General features: G+C 51.9%; 1 protein-coding gene across 1 annotated transcript in view; it reads right to left on the bottom strand.

Moving 5' to 3' along the window:
* Positions 1–17,649, bottom strand: part of SCAPER (S-phase cyclin A associated protein in the ER) — a 228,961-nt gene that overhangs the window by 181,316 nt on the left and 29,996 nt on the right. The window contains 1 exon segment of the mRNA XM_078879101.1: positions 6,002–6,226. Coding sequence (XP_078735227.1) covers positions 6,002–6,226 — 225 coding nt within the window.

Genomic DNA, 17,649 nt, shown 5'->3' with positions numbered 1-17,649 from the left:
TGTGGCAGAGCAGCGCGGTCGGGTGCAGCGGGGAAGGAAAGAATCGGCCAAATAAATTATTAACGCAAAAAAAAAGCTTCGGCCGGTATTAAGGACTTCTCCTCCTGTCGCCGACGTGGGCTGGGGACACCTGGAGCCAACGTTCAGGACCACGAGTCTTCATCCACTGCTGGATGAAGGCCTCCCCATGTCCCATGGAGGGTTTATTGACTGCACTTCGCCGCGTTGATCAGTGCAAGGTGGCAAACGGGGCCATGGATGGGAATGCAAGACAGATTTGCTGGGTTCAAAACACATGGAGGGTTGTTTCACCACACTTCGCCAAGCTGATCAGGCGCATCAAATATTGTTGTACATTTCTTTACTTTTTCTAATCTTAATTCTACGTCGCAAGCACGAGTGCATTCGTAAAGAAATGTGTCTTTGAAACTCTCACGCAGCTCGAGGTTCACCACCTTTTCGGCTCCTGGAAGATGTCTGAGAAACAATTTTCAAGTCCCATGTCAACGTCTTCCTCCATACGAGGAGAAAACATTTTCATCATCATCACCATCAGCCATGATCTATCCACTGTTGGATGAAGGCCTCCACAAGTCCATCGCCATTCCTCACGGTCTCACGACGTGTCAAGCCACCTGCAACCAAGCTGGCTTTCTCCTCCAGATTCCATGCGAATCTCAACCACAGTAACTATCCCATCCAGCGACACGTCCCTCCAAAGCCCACTAACTTGTGCGTGTCCTTTATCCTGTCTCCCTCTAACTCCAAAGCGTTCATCTATTCCACGCAAGTTCATCGCACCTGCCTCAAGTTCAAATGTTTAAGTCCTCAGAAGCTGGAAAAGAAGCCAAATTCAGTGGAAAAAAAGCCAAATGCAACGCGATCATTTTATTTTTTTGCGCACAAATTTGGGGAGCTGGCTGAGATGATCACCATCCTCCGCTCTACTTGGTTGTCGTCATCGTCGTCGCCTTTGTCAACAGCTCGGTCCTCACTCTGTAAGCAAGATATTATCGCAAACGTGACACAGAGGAGACCGAAACCCGGATTCGAACCCAGGCTCTCAGCGGTGCTCTGTCCTCTTAGCCGGCCGGCCCGACTCCCTCTGCCAGCGCCGCTGCGCGATGTCTCACGTGCATGCGGACGCCCCCCACGCCTCCCTCCACCCCCCCTACCATGGGCCTAATCCTGGCCTCTGGGTCTCCTAAGGCCGTGTTTCGTGGCATTGATTCTAAAAAGAAGGGAGGTGGGAATGGCTCCCGTGTGTTTCCTGGACTTCACATTGACTCTACAAGAAAACAACATCATAATCGTAACAATAATAATAATAAACAACAATGACTGCACGGAAAATGAACCAACGTTTCTTGGCAAAACGGCGAGACATTACACCGGGCCGCAAGCACGTCGGTGCATAATCAATGCGGAGACACAACGATACTCGTCTTTATTTGTATTTTTTTTTAAATAGCTCCCGCAGAGACTGACAGATTATTTACCCCCAAAACCTCGGCACACTGTGACAAACGCCACGATGCGAGATGACGGCCTATTCTGCGTTATAACCCCTTTCGCGACGCACACGACGACAGCGACGGCCGCGACGGCGAGGGCCGCGCCGTTTAACCGCCGGCACAACGGCACAAATCCGCGGGTTCGAGGGAAGGGTCACCGGGCAGACGGCTGCGACCTACGACCTTCAATGCGCCGTAGCCCAGCGCTGGATTAAAAGCGTCGAAAAGCGTAGCGCACGCCGGATTTGGCGTAGATTCCCTGGCGTCGTCGCCAAAAAGGGGGTTAATAACAGCGCGGTGACGGAAAGGAAAATGGGGAGAAAATTGTCCGTCTGATCTCTCTGTGCCAGAGACACGATGCAACGTCGCGTTGGCAGCGGCCGGCCGGCAAGGTCTCGGTCTGCAATCAAAAATGTGCAATTGCTGCGCGGAGAATTGAAAACAAAATTGTGTGGCGGGGGTTTTTTTTTCTCTCTCTCTCTCTCATGGTTGGTTTCTGTTTTTTTTTGTAAGCATTATTTAACGATCAAGTCAGGAGGAGAGAAAAAAAATCAGCAGTCAAATTATTATTGCGACAGTTTAAAGTAAGTGTCAACCTTTCATTCTCCTTTCCAATTTGCTCGCACAAAAGCGCCGCGGCAATTAGGGTAGCTGGGGGCTTCATTACGAAACAAGCCCGCGGACCCAAGAAACCAAAAAAAACTAAGGCAACGGCGCAGGCAAAGTTCAAATGCCGCCATGCGTGCCGATTCCTTATCAATCACGCAGAGCCCCCCTTTATCAGGCCACTGCTGGATGAAGGCCTAGCCACGCCGCGTCGGTCACGGGGGTGGCGTGACTGCACGTCGCCCACGTTCGCCGGTGAGGGTTGGTGAAGGGGCAAGGGAGGCAGGGCCCAGGACCGGTTCGGATACCACCCCCTTCACACTCTTAGGTTTATTCGGTAAAGTCACGTAGGTAAAAAATAATAGAAATAAAATAACCGCCCCCTTCCTTTACAACAATGTTAGGCTGCGGGGCTGCAGCCGGCTCGTGAAAAATGCCCATCGCCTGAAGAAGAAATGCACGCTGGGTAAAATTAATCGAAAGCCAGGGAGGACGGGGGCGGGGGGGGGAGCAGAGAGACAGAAGGGCAGCCAAGGCTGCTGGTGGTTGGAGACAGAGGGAGGGCGAGGGGGGGGGGCGCCATCTACAACAAAGTAAAGTTGCGTGACCCAAGGCGATGCGACAGCGAAACGCTTTCAAGAGCGGTGGGCGGGTCGGGCGGCTCGCGGAGGTTAGCGCTAATGTCCGTATCAAAGTGCCGAGCCAGCAGCGCCCAAGACCTTGGGTTTGGATCCAGGTCGGCCACCGGAGATGAAAACCAGTTTGTCGTGTGTGTGGCGAACGAGCCGATGGGTCTCGGCCCGGTCACCAATGATTTTTTTTGCCCGAAAACAAGAACAAACGCAGAAAATGTGGATTTGCACTTAAGAGGCAGCACACCCCCCCCCACCCCCGTCCGGAATCCATGGGCTAAATCTGTGCGCGTTGCACAGACGAACCGCTCTGTTGTTAACGCGGGCCGCTTCCAAGGTAGTCCGGAGGTTACCAAAGACGGATCCTCGAAGGCCACAGCAGAGGTGAAGACCCGCGACGTCACACGGAGGTTTTTCCTTCCACAAACGATAAATGCGGAAATAAAAGCCAATCCAAGAGGATTCTTAACATTTCTTATGAGGAGCAAGGATATTATCTGAAGACTTTACATAGAAAGAGAAAGCAAGGTTGCTTAGTCAGGTCAAGTCAAGGAAACGGGCAACATGTGATCAAGATTGACTGGTGACCAGCTGCAATGGATGGCGATGGAGGGGACATTCGGAGGTGCTGCGGGAAGAGGAAGACTGCGATCTGGATATCAAACAGCGGGTGGGATGGTGGCATCTCGGCTGAGAGACGGAGCGACTCACAGAGATGAGTGGAGAGAGAACACTGCAGGGAGTTATCAGTGAAGGAAACATTCGTGGACCAACAGTCCAGTACGCCATGGGATGACAAGAAGCAGATACACGCCTCTGCATCGTCATATAGAGAAGAAGAAGAAAAAACGACCGCAAAAGTCTCCACTCCTTGGCTGGATTTTCACAGAACAATTGCGACCATAATTAGCGACAAAAAATACAAAAGCTAAAACGGCGGCCGCCGAGTGGGCAGGTGGGACGGCAGGTGAGGGCATTTGTGTTCGCGAATAACGGCGCCGGGGGACAGCAACAACAACAAAAAAACCCCGAGCGGAGTGGAGCGGGTGCGTCGACGGTGCTGCCGACGTCTGTCTCCCACGTCGCACCTGCACGGCCCCCCCCCCCCTCCACGCTGGCTCCCACCTCCCGACTCGCGGCTCTCCTTTGCGACGCTGGCGTTGCCGCAGGCGAGGAGGCCTTTGTGTCTCCCGCCCGCCCGCCCGCTTGCTTTGTGTGATTGCGTGGCACCAACGGCCCCAAATGAGACAATAACAAAAAACCGACCCGCCACCACTTCCAAATTCGAAACACTTGCACAATAAATCAGCAAGGAGGGCTTCTCAAAAACTGACAGACGCCAATTGACCTGTTTAGCGTCCGATCTCAAGACCTGCCTGCTGCTATCCTTTTCATCGCCTCTCTCCGCACGCGCGTCTGCCTTTTGCTTGGAGACCGACGGCGGTTATTGTGATTGCCGTTGCGCTGGACGGTGGCTGCGGTGGCTGCGTTTGCGGTGGATGGTGGTTGTGGCGGTGGTTGCAGTGGCGGTGGTTGTGTCGGTGGTGGTTGCGTCGGTGGTTGCAGTGGCGGTGGTTGTGGTAGTGGTTGTGGCGGTGGTTGTGGCGGTGGTTGTGGCGGTGGTTGCGGTGGATGGCGGTGGTTGCGGTGGATGGCGACGGCGGTGGTTGTGGTTGCGGCGGTAGTTGCGGCGGTGGTTGCGGCGGTGGTTGTGGCGCTGGTTGTGGTGGATGGCGGTGGTTGTGGTGGTGGTTGCGGCGGTAGTTGCGGTGGTGGTTGTGGCGGTGGTGGTGGTTGCGGTGGATGGCGGTGGTGGTGGTGGTTGCAGTGGCGGTGGTTGTGGTAGTGGTTGTGGCGGTGGTTGTGGCGGTGGTTGTGGCGGTGGTTGCGGTGGATGGCGGTGGTTGCGGTGGATGGCGACGGCGGTGGTTGTGGTTGCGGCGGTAGTTGCGGCGGTGGTTGTGGCGCTGGTTGTGGTGGATGGCGGTGGTTGTGGTGGTGGTTGCGGCGGTAGTTGCGGTGGTGGTTGTGGCGGTGGTGGTGGTTGCGGTGGATGGCGGTGGTGGTGGTTGCGGTGGATGGCGGTGGTTGCGGTGGTGGTTGCGAATGTGGTTGGCAGGGGGTGGGGAGAGAAAAAAACAAAAAGCAACCCCCCTCCCCCAGAAAGCACTCGTGCCCACCGCACACCGAACAATGGGAACCCTGAAAGGTGGCACTTGAAAGCTGTTTGTGTTGAATGTGCGCTCATCGCCGGCTGGGACACCATGACGAGTCTTTAGCGTGCTCGACAGACGGGGGCCTTCTCGAGCTGCAGCTGAAGCGCAGCCACTTGGCGGATTGAAACCCGAGCGAGCGCGCGTGTGTGTGTGGCGTGTGTGGAAGCTGCCGGGATTCGGATGATCGTTCTGCAGGCCCCACGGCACGGAGGACCCATGCGAATAACGGCGCCGGGGGACAGCAACAATAAAAAACGGGCAGATGAGTAGGTAAACTAAAATGTAAGCAAGTGCACAGGCAGGTGAATGAGCAAATGTTTGAAGCACCTTTGAAATAAGGCGCTGTATAAATATAGATAAGGGCAGATAAATAAACTAACAGGCGAGTGGATAACCCAGTCGGTAAGCGGACATGCGAGCAAGTAGGTGGAAGGGTAGGTGAGCGAGACAATGAGCAGGCAAGCAGGTGAGCCGGTCAGCAGGTAGATACATTAAGAGGCAGGTGAGTACAGCGTGTAGGTCAACGGTTAGATAAGTTCACCAACTGCTGAGCAAGTAGCTAAACCAGTCAACAGGTAAGTGTAAAGGTCAATGGGTAGAAGTACATTCATAGCCAGTAGGAGAGTTGGTGAGAAGGTTGGGCAGATGAAGGGGTGGGTGAGCAAGTGAACGGGCGGTGAGTAAATGAATGGGCTGGTGAGTAGACGAGCCGGGGAGATGAGCAAATTAATGGGCCGGTAAGCAGTAAGACAGCTCGGTAAAGCGAACTGGTAAATGTGTTAGTGAACAAGCACATTATTAAGTGAATAGGTGGACATGCAGGCAAGCGGCTGAATAGGTAGGTGAGGGGGTTGAGCAAGCGAACGGACACACGAGCAACTTAATAGACGGGTGCATAGCACGAACCAACGATTGAGTGGGTAAAGGAACGGTTGAGCCATAAGGCTATAGGCAGGGTTCCGGTGAGCAGGTACGCGGGTGACGGGACGAGTGGGCGAGCCGGCGGGCAGCAGGGCGGCACGCGGAAACGCACCTTGCACTCCACGACGCTCTGGTCGGTCTCGCAGGTCACGTAGATCTCGTCCACCGCCCGCCGCAGATTGTCGAACAGGTAGGCCCAGTAGCGGGCGCGCAGGTCCGCCTTGCTGGGAGGCCTCGGCTTGCACGGGATCTTCTCGGAGATGCCGCCGCCGCCGACGCCGCCGCCACCGCCACCGCCCAGCAGCTGCCCAGCTTTGCGCTCCCCACCATCGGGCTGCTTGGTGGAGCGAACGCACGGAGAAGGGAGAGAGAACACGGTCGGCATGGCAGCGATACCCGCAATACCGTTCCTGGTTTTTAATTTCTATTTTATATTTGCGATTGCCGAGCACACGGCCACAGGCCCAAAACGACAGGCACCTCTGACTTGTGTCAGCGACTCGCTGCACGTATTGTGTACGTGTTTTTAACCGGACCATTGAGGGTGTAATATTTAAACTTTTGCACGTCATAAGAACTTGGGAAAAGAGATGATGGAAGAAAATTCCAAAGAGGAGCAAGTGTGAGGGAAGTGGGTGGGTGGGTGAGTGAGCGAGTGGGTTGGAGTGTGGATGGGTGAGCGAGTGGGTGGGTGAGCGAGTGGGTTGGTGTGTGGATGGGTGAGCGAGTGGGTGGGTGAGCGAGTGGGTTGGTGTGTGGATGGGTGAGCGAGTGGGTGGGTGAGTGAGCGAGTGGGTTGGTGTGTGGATGGGTGAGCGAGTGGGTGGGTGAGTGAGCGAGTGGGTGAGCGAGTGGGTGGGTGAGCGAGTGGGTTTGTGTGTGGATGGGTGAGCGAGTGGGTGGGTGAGTGAGCGAGTGTTGTGATTCTTGAATAAATATTCATCATCACACTCATGATGCGTGCACAGATTCGTGCATGTGAGAATCCGTTATTTATAAAAAAAAATACACGCAAATCATGAACTAACCTAACCTTTCCGACGCACGCTACATTCCAATAATAAACATACTGTCTGGTGTGACAAGGACACGCGCATCCATATTTACCGAGCTTAATGTTGGGATTTTATAGGGTTGGCTGAACCAACATCAAATTGAATATGATGGGTTTACTTTGGCCACAGGACTGATACGATCAACTCACTACAGCTGAGAACCCGTTTGCAATCGCGGGCTACTGCCCGAACCCGCGCTCCCCGGCTCCCTCTGACAGCGGCAGTAGCGAGCCTCCCTCAGCTGGGCAGTCAGCCAAGCCAGTCAGGCCGCATGGGGGGGTGGGGAGGGAGCAGCACAGACAGGTGGGAGTTGTCGAGAGGGAGATGTTGAGAAGCACCTGTGTCAGAGGTCGCAACCGGGTACCCGATACCCGTACCCTACCCGATACCCGGCTACCCGTACCCGGCCGGGTACGGGTACGGGTAGCCGTTTGCGAGCCTGGTGCGGCCGGGTACGGGTACGGGTAGGCCGTGAGTCACTGGTGAGTCACCGTTTGTCACTCATTTCGGGTAGGGTACGGGTACGGGTATGGAACAGGAACCCGTACCTGGCCGGGTATGGGTACGGGTACCCATTTGCGACCCTGGTGCGGCCGGGTACAGGTACGGGTAAAAAATTAAAACCCGTTTGTGACCTCTGACCTGTGTGGAGGTGGCTCGGAGGTCAGAGTGTTGAGCCAGCACAGCTGACGACGGCCTGGGTTCTAATCCAGGGTTCGGCCGCAATGTGATGAAACTGGATTCCCAAGTGTAAGGGATATGGTCACCAATGACTGCTCAAAATAAACCCATCGTTCGATTTGGTTGCGTACTTCATCTGGCTAAATTCCAGCGTACGTTTGTTTGACCGTAACGCAACGAACATGAAAGTGCTGCCCGCCTACTGTGCTGTCCAGAGGTCACCGGAATGGATCTTGGCAGTAGCTCTGTGCTATCCGCTTCCACGGGCCGTTCTCTCGTACGAAGCATTGCACCGGTCTGCAAGAGTTCCCATGAGGGGCCTCAGTGAGACCCATGACTCTTTTTCAGGAGGGTTCTGTTAAGTTTGTGCAGTGGGGGGGGGGCTAGCGGTGATGATTTCTAATAATATTCCAATTGAGTAATTTGCGGGTAATTTTTCAAATTTGGACCACGACGCCAGCGCACGGAGGCCTACCCTCATGTCACGTCCACTGTGTAGCAGATGGCGCCTGTTTCTACGTCAAAAAAAAAAAAAACACGTGCACTAATAACCAGGGAGGCCGCTGGATTCGAACCGTGAAGCTCAGCAGCAAGCGGCGGACGTGCGACGGCTAAGCCACGCCACCGACATGACAGTGCGAACACGCTCGGGACAATATTGGGATGAAATTACAAAAATGTGCGTTCAAATCACCGAGACGTCCGTACATCCCGGGGTGCATCGGGGGAGTGTGCCAGACAGGGCAGCAGCAGCAGCAGCAGACGGGGAGGAGAGCGAGCGATGTAAACACCGTGAGGAGGGCGGGGGAGAAGCGCTGTCCGGGGAGTGTGCGAGGGAGGAACGTGCCGAGATTGATGGCCGTGCCTGGTGGTGGTGGTGAATGGTCCGGTGGTGGCAGTGATGGATGATGGAGGTGATGATGATCATGGTTTTGATATGATGATGATGATGATAATAATTTAAATGAATGTGACCGTTTGTGATGCCGATGACAAAGTTCCTTCTCATGCAAATGGATTATTATCATCATCATTGTCACGGATGGTAATGATGCGTGAAGTGCGTTATCGGATTGGTTGGGGACTTGAAGGTGACATCAACTCAAGTGCAATGCGAGTCGTCGTGGTTGGAGGAATTCTCAAGGCATTCGGGAGGCTGAAAATGACGAGACCGTTGACGATGTCGATTATACAGCTGATCTGAGTGAGTGTTGCCTTCACGACACGCGGCCCAGATCTAAGCACTGCTGAATGACGGCCTTCTCAAGCCCCGAAGCCGTCGCGATGTTCGCGACGACAACGGCGACAAAAGCCACCGTTTGCGAAGGATTGATATCTTTGTCGATTGACAAGAGACGCGGACAACAACGGCAGTGAAGCTGACTAAATGCGTGCAGATGGCCATCAATGTACATTTACAATGACGAATTGGCCAGCGTTTAATGCGGCGCTGGCGACGTCCGAGTTAATTTTCAAACAAACGCAGGCAGAGCACCGCGATTAATTCCCCAAATCAGGGCCACAATGACCGTTTCAGTGCACGACAAAGCATTCTAAACTTAAGCACGCACCATAATTGAAAGCGAGAATCCTTTCAAACGACGCAAAAGTGGAAAAAGAGACACGCACGTGGCTTTCACGAAATAATATTTTAATCGCCGAACATTTTATCAATTTTCTTTTTTCACGTGTCAACAAGAGAGAGACATGCAGAGTTTATTTTCTGATGGCTCACAACAGAAACTGCATCAAAGCAATCAGCCCCTCATGCTCCTTTTGTGTCAGCGGGCTGATGGGAAAGCTATAAAACGTAGTGGTGCAACCCTGCACCTGCCTGCTCACGCCAATGCTGGCAGAAAGGGCCTCCACTAGAAGCAGCTCGAGAAAGCCCCTCTAGAGAAGGCATTTTGGTCCACTTCTCCACTCTGACCAGGTGTCTTAGAAGAGGTACAAGTTCCCAAACTTTACACCACACCCCACCAATCCACTGTCTGTGGTGCACCACAGACATGGGATTGGGTGCACCCATTTATTCCGCTAGGTGGACAGAGGCAAGCGGTGCTGGGGTGGGGATGGATTTCAGAAACCCGCGTCATTGTCCAAACCATCGCGCCTGGAGATCGAAGATGCCACCCCCTGATTGCAAGTTCCACTGTGCTCGCCATTATCCCGCGGCAGCAGCGTCCCTACGCCATCGTACGACAGTGCGCACGCAGAAGCCGACGCGGTTGTGTTGGCTCTCCGTGCTACGCACTCCGCTGTCGACACAGCGACTGGATTTTCCACCGAAAATGTGTAAATAAGCTGAAAAAGTGGCGAGGCGGCCGAGAGTGGCTAGCGAACGTGGGGCAACTGACACGGCAAGATGAGGCCACATAGCAGTATATTTATTTATTTATTTGTTACAAAGCAAATTTGCTGGGCAACAGGCTCAAAGGCCCAAAAAACGTCAGGCAGCCCGCAACAATCAGCACCATTGAAGGTGTAAGAGACAAGGGCTTGCGCGTGTCTTGATTTAAGCAAATGTCCCAAGAACATGGCAAGGAAAGAGTATGTGGGAGCAAGGTCGTAGCAAAGGAGTCAACATTGGGGGGGACCAAATCTCCCAGGGTGTCTGGGGGTCCCAACCCCGAAAATTATCTGAATTTTAAAACTCATTTCCTGCCTAAAATAAAAAAAAAATTCACCAACACATGGGATATTTATTTACAATAATGTCTAATAGTGTATTGTATTGCATTTGTTCTGTTTTTTACTTTTTTTTTTACCATTTCTTGTTTCATTGTATGTAATGGCATAGATTAGGGATTAATAAAGTACAACCATAACCACAATCATATGAACAGAAATCTATGCATTGATTTATATGAAGACAAGTCCAGATATTGTGGCCAAGGTTTAGCAAATTGTTGTTTTTATTTATATAGCATAGCAATTTTTTTTATAGCAATATATTGGGGGGGACATTTTGAGCAAATTTGAATATATTATAATCACGGCCCTGTATGGGTGGGATTTCTAAAAGTGCAGCAGTGCAAGGGATTTCATCAGTGAGCGTGGTGGTTGATCACAGTGTGGATGGCGAGTGGAAACAGTCCAAGTGTTCTCCTGCTCAAGTGAGCTTTGAGGCAGTGCTCACCTAACATCTACAGCCCTGACCCAGAAGTGAAATTTCATCCTTACTACGGTGAGGGCAAGTCTATCCATAGGACGAGCAATGTTGATTTGTGCCCAACAAAGTGTTAATAATCCTACGGACTCTGAAGAGATGATGATGAGGCCGAGACAATCCCCAACATTCCGACTGCAAGCCGCTTGCTGTGCCGCTGTGAGCCGCCTGGCTCGATGGACATGGCAAGACCGAGAAGATAGTTAAATCGTTTTGAAACGAGGGTTGAGCGCGCACACAAAGACAAAGATCCCCCGTATAGCCTTAACACACTGTCGGGGCAAGCGCTGTCAGCGAGCACCTATGAAGGCTGGAAAGGCACACGAGGGGGTGGGTGGCCAGCACCACGCCCGGCCGCCTATGTCTCCCAAGTGGAGATATTTACACATCGGACCAGGGACTCATTTGAGGCTGAGTCGACCTAGGGGATGCCATCTACCGGTTGAGATAATCGTCACCGGTGTTGGCCGTGAGCGGGAATCGAACTCGGTCGTCGGGTTCGAAGCAAAGCACGCTAACCGCTACACCTACGCTCCCCACACAAACACACAACAAAGACAAAGATCCCCCATTTAGCCTTAACAGACTGTAGGGGCAAGTGCTGTCAGCGAGCACCTATGAAGGCCGACACGGCACACGAGGGGGTGGGTGGCCAACACCACGCCCGGCCGCCTTTGTCTCCCTAGTGATGACGTTTAAACACCGCGCCAGGTACTCATTTGAGGCTGAGTCGACATAGGGGAGGCCCGGGACCGGTTCATATAATCTTGGCCGGTGTTGGCCGTGAGCGGGAATCGAACTCGGGTCGCCGGGTTCATAGCGCAGCGCGCTAACCGCTACACCACCGCTCCCCACACAAACACACACACACACGTGCACACACACACAGGCCAACGGACACACGTGCGTACACACACGAGCAAACGCGAGTTTTATCCACGTCCATTTATGAACACTTCTGGTAGCTCTGGACGGAGCGCCGGGGGACCCTTAATGGACTCGCTGAAGCTCAGAGCGAGCGCGCTGCACGCCCCCCCCCCATCCTTCCATCTTCCCCGCCTGGCTGATTTTATCTGACCACCTCCCTGGCCGCCGCTGCTGCCGACGCCACCACCACCGCTACCACACTCAGTGTAAAAAATAAATATATATCCGTTAAGAAAGCACCCCTACCAACCACCAGCCCATCCCTCTTGCAATTTCGCAATAAAAGAAACCAGCATTACGCCAAAAATATCTCGAGCCGCCACGCGAAGAGAAAAGGAGGGCAGAAAATGCCCGCGTGAGATTCAATTGGTGCGCGGTGCAAAAGTGGTCCGATTAATACGGCACGACGTCGCTTAAATGGGGACCGCGGTATCGGAGAACATTGTCAAAAGTTCGGATTTGCGAACATCGAGAGAATAGTCTCATATGGTGCTCGACCAGATGACGCCAAAAGTGTACGCCTTTTGGCATCATCTGGTCGAACACCATATAAAACTAGGCTCTAAGAAAAACTGTCTCTGGTGTGGACCAATCAGTTTCAAGGACAATGCATAAATTATCAGAGTATTGTTTTTGGTTTGCATTTGACTGCAAGTATTGTGGTTAACACGATTCCTTGCAAAAGGTGTCAGTTTTGTTGCCAGACGCTGTCTCCCCGACAGACCTGGTCTTCACCTGAGGACGGCTGCATGCGTTGTGGCCGAAATGTCGTGAGAATTATTTTATTATGTTTTATTTTTATTATTTTATTACTTCCCTTCTACGTGACTTTACCGAAAGAACCAAGAAGAGAAAAAACCCTCTTGGTAAGGTGTTGACGGTCAATTGGTCAGGACAGATGAGTGGCGGTCGGATATGTGGCGTGGATTTGACTTCCTCCTCCCTGTCCATGGCCCATTAGCCTAGCCGCCCCTAAGATGACCATAACATCAACAGCGACTAAATAATCAATTCGGAATTGGTTATGCAACTCAAGCAGGATCCTAGCAAACACTTCTTGGTGTTCGGGATTAGCCACGTACAGAAACGACTTGTGACGTTAATCACTATCATCACATGAGCCATGATCAATCCACCGCTGGATGAAGGCCTCTGCGTGTCATCGCCGTTCCTTCACGGTCCCGCGATGCAACAGTTCGTTCAGCTTCTACATGTGATCCGATTTCCCGGCTCCATCTCCGCGGTGGACGTACTCTTGGGAATGTTTTTCACCCTCACCGTTGGCTTCCTCTCTGTCATTAGTTCCTGGCCACTGGCCATCAGGAGTAAACCCAAATGATATCACCAACTCTGGTAATAATCATAGTCTGGTGCAGTGGGCTGAGAAGATTAAGCACTGAAGTGCCTGGCCTAGGCCGACAGAGTAATGGTGTGGGAGATGCCTTATTTATACTGGCACATGGCCTTAAAATTTGTGGCAAAGCTAGCCCATGTGTACGTACGCACGTATGAACACACGATGATCGTGAATGTACACAATGACATTAATAATACGATGTACACTTTTAACTCATTGCTGGATAAGGGCCTATCCTATACTTTACCACGCTGGTCGGCTGGTGAAGGTACGGAGCGGAGATGTTGGAGCACTGAAGTGCAGTACAACACTGAATCTTGCTGCACTGACCACCATGTAGCCTCACAGTCTATAAGACCTGGTATTTTGTTGATCGCCCTTCCAAGTACTATCCAGGCTCCAACCTGCTTAGCTTCTGAGATCTGATGCATTCTGCGAAAAGTGGTCACGTGATATATGGTAATAATTATGGTTGTGACAAAGCGTCAATTCAAAATTTACCATCGATTCTTAAACCCACAACACAATGAGTTGGGGAAGCGAAGGGGAAATCATTGAGCCATGAGTAATTGCGCACAGACGTACCCACACATGGACTACTAACACAGGGACGTCAGTTCAATTCCTAGCGATGGGAGAGACTCCGTGGCGAGTGATATCTGAACTGGTGCTGGGCATTTCCGCATTTATCAACCCACACTGATCAATGCGGTGAAGTATGGTCAAACACACCATGACCCTGGACATTCCTTCATACATAAAACCCACACCACCGACAAGGCGCGCGTGGGGCCTTCATCCAGCAGTGGATTGAACAAAGGGCTGCAACATTCGTATGATGCAAATGTAAACACGTGGAGTGCTGGAATAACGTGATGAGATTTGTGCAAAGGCATACAAGCATCGGGAACACATTCACGAACGTGCAGGAATACACGCGCACGAACACATGCACACATACACACATGCACGCACGCACGAACGTACACCCACCCACGAAGGCACCCATTATTTGTCTACACAAAGGCACAAAAGCGCACAATAAACAAATACCAGGATCTCCGCCATGTGGCCTTACAGACTGCCGGAGCAAGTGCTGTTAGCGAGTACATATCAAGGCCAGAACACAAGGGAGTGGGGGGAGGGGGTGTTGTTGCCAGCCACCTTTGTCTCTCCAGAGCTCATGTTTGTACACACCGCGCCAAGCAGAGTAACAAACCCGGTTTGCGTCGGGGATGCGCTCCAGAAAGGTGCGACGGATGAATATCGAAACGACGTAAATCGAAGAAATTTTACGGGTAGTAGGTTTTTACCCTTTAAACTGGTACAAAACTGACACCTTTATACAAGGCATCATGTTTGCAATAACCACAACACGAGCAGTCAAAATGCAAACAAAAAGAAACAACTCTGATAATGGTAATGATATGCACTGTCCTTGAAGTTGATTGGTCCACACCCGAGACAGCTTTTCTTAGAGCCTAGTCTCACATGGTGTTGGACCAGATGACACCAGAAGGCGTACAACTCAAAAACAGCACACTATCAGAGTATTGAGAGCTCGGGGTAAGCATTTACACTATGAGACCTCCTTTACCTCTAAGGAAAGCTGTCTCGGGTGTGGACCAATCAACTTCAAGGACAGTGCATATTATTATCATTATCAGAGTTGTTTCTTTTTGACTACTTGTGTTGTGGTTATTGCAAACATGATGCCTTGTATAAAGGTGTCAGTTTTGTACCAGTATAAACGGTAAAAACCTACTACTATATTTTGCCACTGGTAACGGAGGTCTCATAGTGTAAATTTTACGGGGTCGGTGGGTTTGAGGCAAGGCCCGAGAGGCGACGGATCACGAGAAAGGATGTAAGCGTGCGGGTTGAGGCGACGCAAATCAGGTAGTGGTATTGATAGAGTGGCGACGTAATTGCGAAACTACGTGAATGGGGGAGGGTGTAAATCGGGATTACTTGTGATGAAGGATGCGCTGAGCTTCAGGAATCCCAGAGCAAGTTCAGATACCATGTGTCACGGATGTGAATCCATTCATGGGCAGGAATTGAAAGAAGGTCACTGGTATTGTAACTCATTGCACAAATGACTACGCTACACATATAAACAAAGATCCCCCGTATATCCTAAAACAGACTATTGGGGCAAGTGCTGTTAGCGAGCAGCACCTATGAAGGCCGGCAGGGCACACGAGGGGGTGGGTGGCCAGCACCCTCGTCCCGATATTTACACACCGCACCAGTTACTCATTTGAGGCTAAGTCGACCTAGAGGAGGCCCAGGACCGGTTCAGATAATCGTCACTAGTGTTGGCCGTGAGCGAGAATCGAACTTGGGTCGCCGGATTCGTAGCGCGGTGCGCTAACCCATGCAATACATGCTCACACACATGTAACAACGCACATACGTATGAAAAAAACAAGACACACCCACACGAATAACAGCACCACCGATGCTGTCCATCACTGGAAATTTAACCCAGGTTGCAGGTATCATATCACACACACACAGATCCCCTGTACAGTATTATGACTGTCAGGGCAATGGCTGTTAGCGAGGACCTTTTTAACAAGGTGGTGGTGTGGCCAACATGACGCCTGGCCGCCTTTGTCTCCCCAGGTAAAACGATGAGTTGACTCTAAGGAAGACCCAAGAAAAGTTCTGATACGAGTCGCCACTGATGCTAGCCGTGGCTGTGAATCTCACTCAAAGCTCAGAGTTCGCGTAGCGTGTTATTGTAAAACCACTGCACCACCGCTCCCCAACGTATAAATATTCTCTGTACATCTCACACAGACTGTTGGGGCAAGTGCTGTTATTGAGCACCTATTAAAACCATATCTGCACTTGAGGTGGTGTGGTTGGCATCACACCAGGCCACCTTCATCTACCCAGTGCTGATGTTTACAAATTGTACAAGGTATGAGTCAACCACGACGGGTTGAGATATTTGAATCGAACTCGGTGCGCTCACCACTGCACCACCGCTCCCCGCAGTACGCACGCACTCACACACGTAGGCACGCATGTGCACAACGGTACACACAAACAGATGTTGAAGAACAATTACGTCGAAGGTGCACGTGTCCCCACACACACGCACGGGTACACGAGGGTTGGAAGCACAAACGAACACGTGCACAAAGATGCACGTGGGCGCGCACACACACACACGTGCACGCGCGCGGGCGGGCGGGAGAAGGGTGGGTGAGCGGGAGAGCGAGCAAGAGAGCGAGAGAGAGATCCAGCGAGAGAGAGTGAGCGTGAGCCTGTACAAATGTGACCCAGTGGAATGGTGGCTTACTTGCCCTGCTTTTAAGAAAATCGATGGTCGGACAAAAAGCACGCGTGCTGCGACAGCCCAGAGCGATCGTTACCGCGGGGGCCCTGCGAGTCATGCTGCTACAAGGATGTACAAAAATCCCAGAAATACAACAACAAAAATAAATAAATAAGGAAGCCGGCGGCCCCGCGCGTTAGCGAATGCGGCGCAATGTTGCGTTGCGAGTGTGTGTGTGTATATATGTATTTGTTTGTATGTGAGAGTAAATAAATAAAACGTACTCTTTGTTTTTTTTCGGTAAAGTCACGTGGGTAAAAAAAAAATACAAAAGTTAAAAATGTAATCACGACGTGACTTTACCGAAAAGACCAAAGAGTATGGACCCTTGCAGTCACGAAAACTTCAAATCTAGAAATAAAACGTACACAAGAACGCGCCGCGCGCATTGCCACGCGCGTTGCGTGCAAAGAAAAACGGTGGCGCAAGATAAAAGAGCTTCGAAAAAAGTAAGGAAGGAAAATTTAACAACGATATTTAACACCAACACCTTGGGCTGGGACGGCTGTACGTGGCGTAACGACGGCGCGCCGCACCGTTAATCCGAACGTTTCCAATGAGAACCTCCCGCTGCAACGTTCCAACTTCAAAAGTGATTGGCAGTCGTGCGGATACAATCTTGTGACGGGCCCGGGCAGGGGACTGGTTTTTCCTCAACTCCCAGCTGCGCGCCCGCCAAGGATCGTGGCACTGCACGCCGACGCCGATGACGGAAATTCTTATACGCAACAAAAACGTTCCGGCACTATTTTCCGTTTTTTTATGCCGTTGTAAATTCTACGATTACGTCCGTGAAGCCACCGCTGCAAGCAAACCGGAGGCGCAGAGATGCAGATCCCGGGCCGACGCGCGAGTGAAAGCTTGTCGCTTGTCGCTTGTGACAGGTGAATTCACGGAACCGAAAGAGCGTTAACTGTCAATCATCCGTGGGGAGGATTTACCCGGGTTGCGGATTAACCGTGCCTGCAGAAAAGAAATGTCTTTAAGCGAGCGCCGGTTTAATTATCATCCCGCACTTCCGATGAGCACGGTCGGCTCCGTACATTGCCGAAAGAAGTTCAACACGCTGGACATAGGAGTCTGCTCCTCACTGATCGTGGGGGGGGGGGCAGCGATGCGGTGCCCAACACGAACCGCGGACGCGTCGCTCAGCGAGCCGCTTGCCAAGAGAAGCGATGAGCGCAAACGTTGCGCGTTCCACATCTTCACCCCCCCCCCA

Source organism: Lampetra fluviatilis, chromosome 53 (assembly GCF_964198595.1).
Source record: "Lampetra fluviatilis chromosome 53, kcLamFluv1.1, whole genome shotgun sequence".
NCBI classification, from domain to species: Eukaryota; Metazoa; Chordata; class Hyperoartia; order Petromyzontiformes; family Petromyzontidae; genus Lampetra; species Lampetra fluviatilis.
Note: the sequence above shows the minus strand (reverse complement) of the source record. Positions and strands in the feature narration are given on the sequence as shown.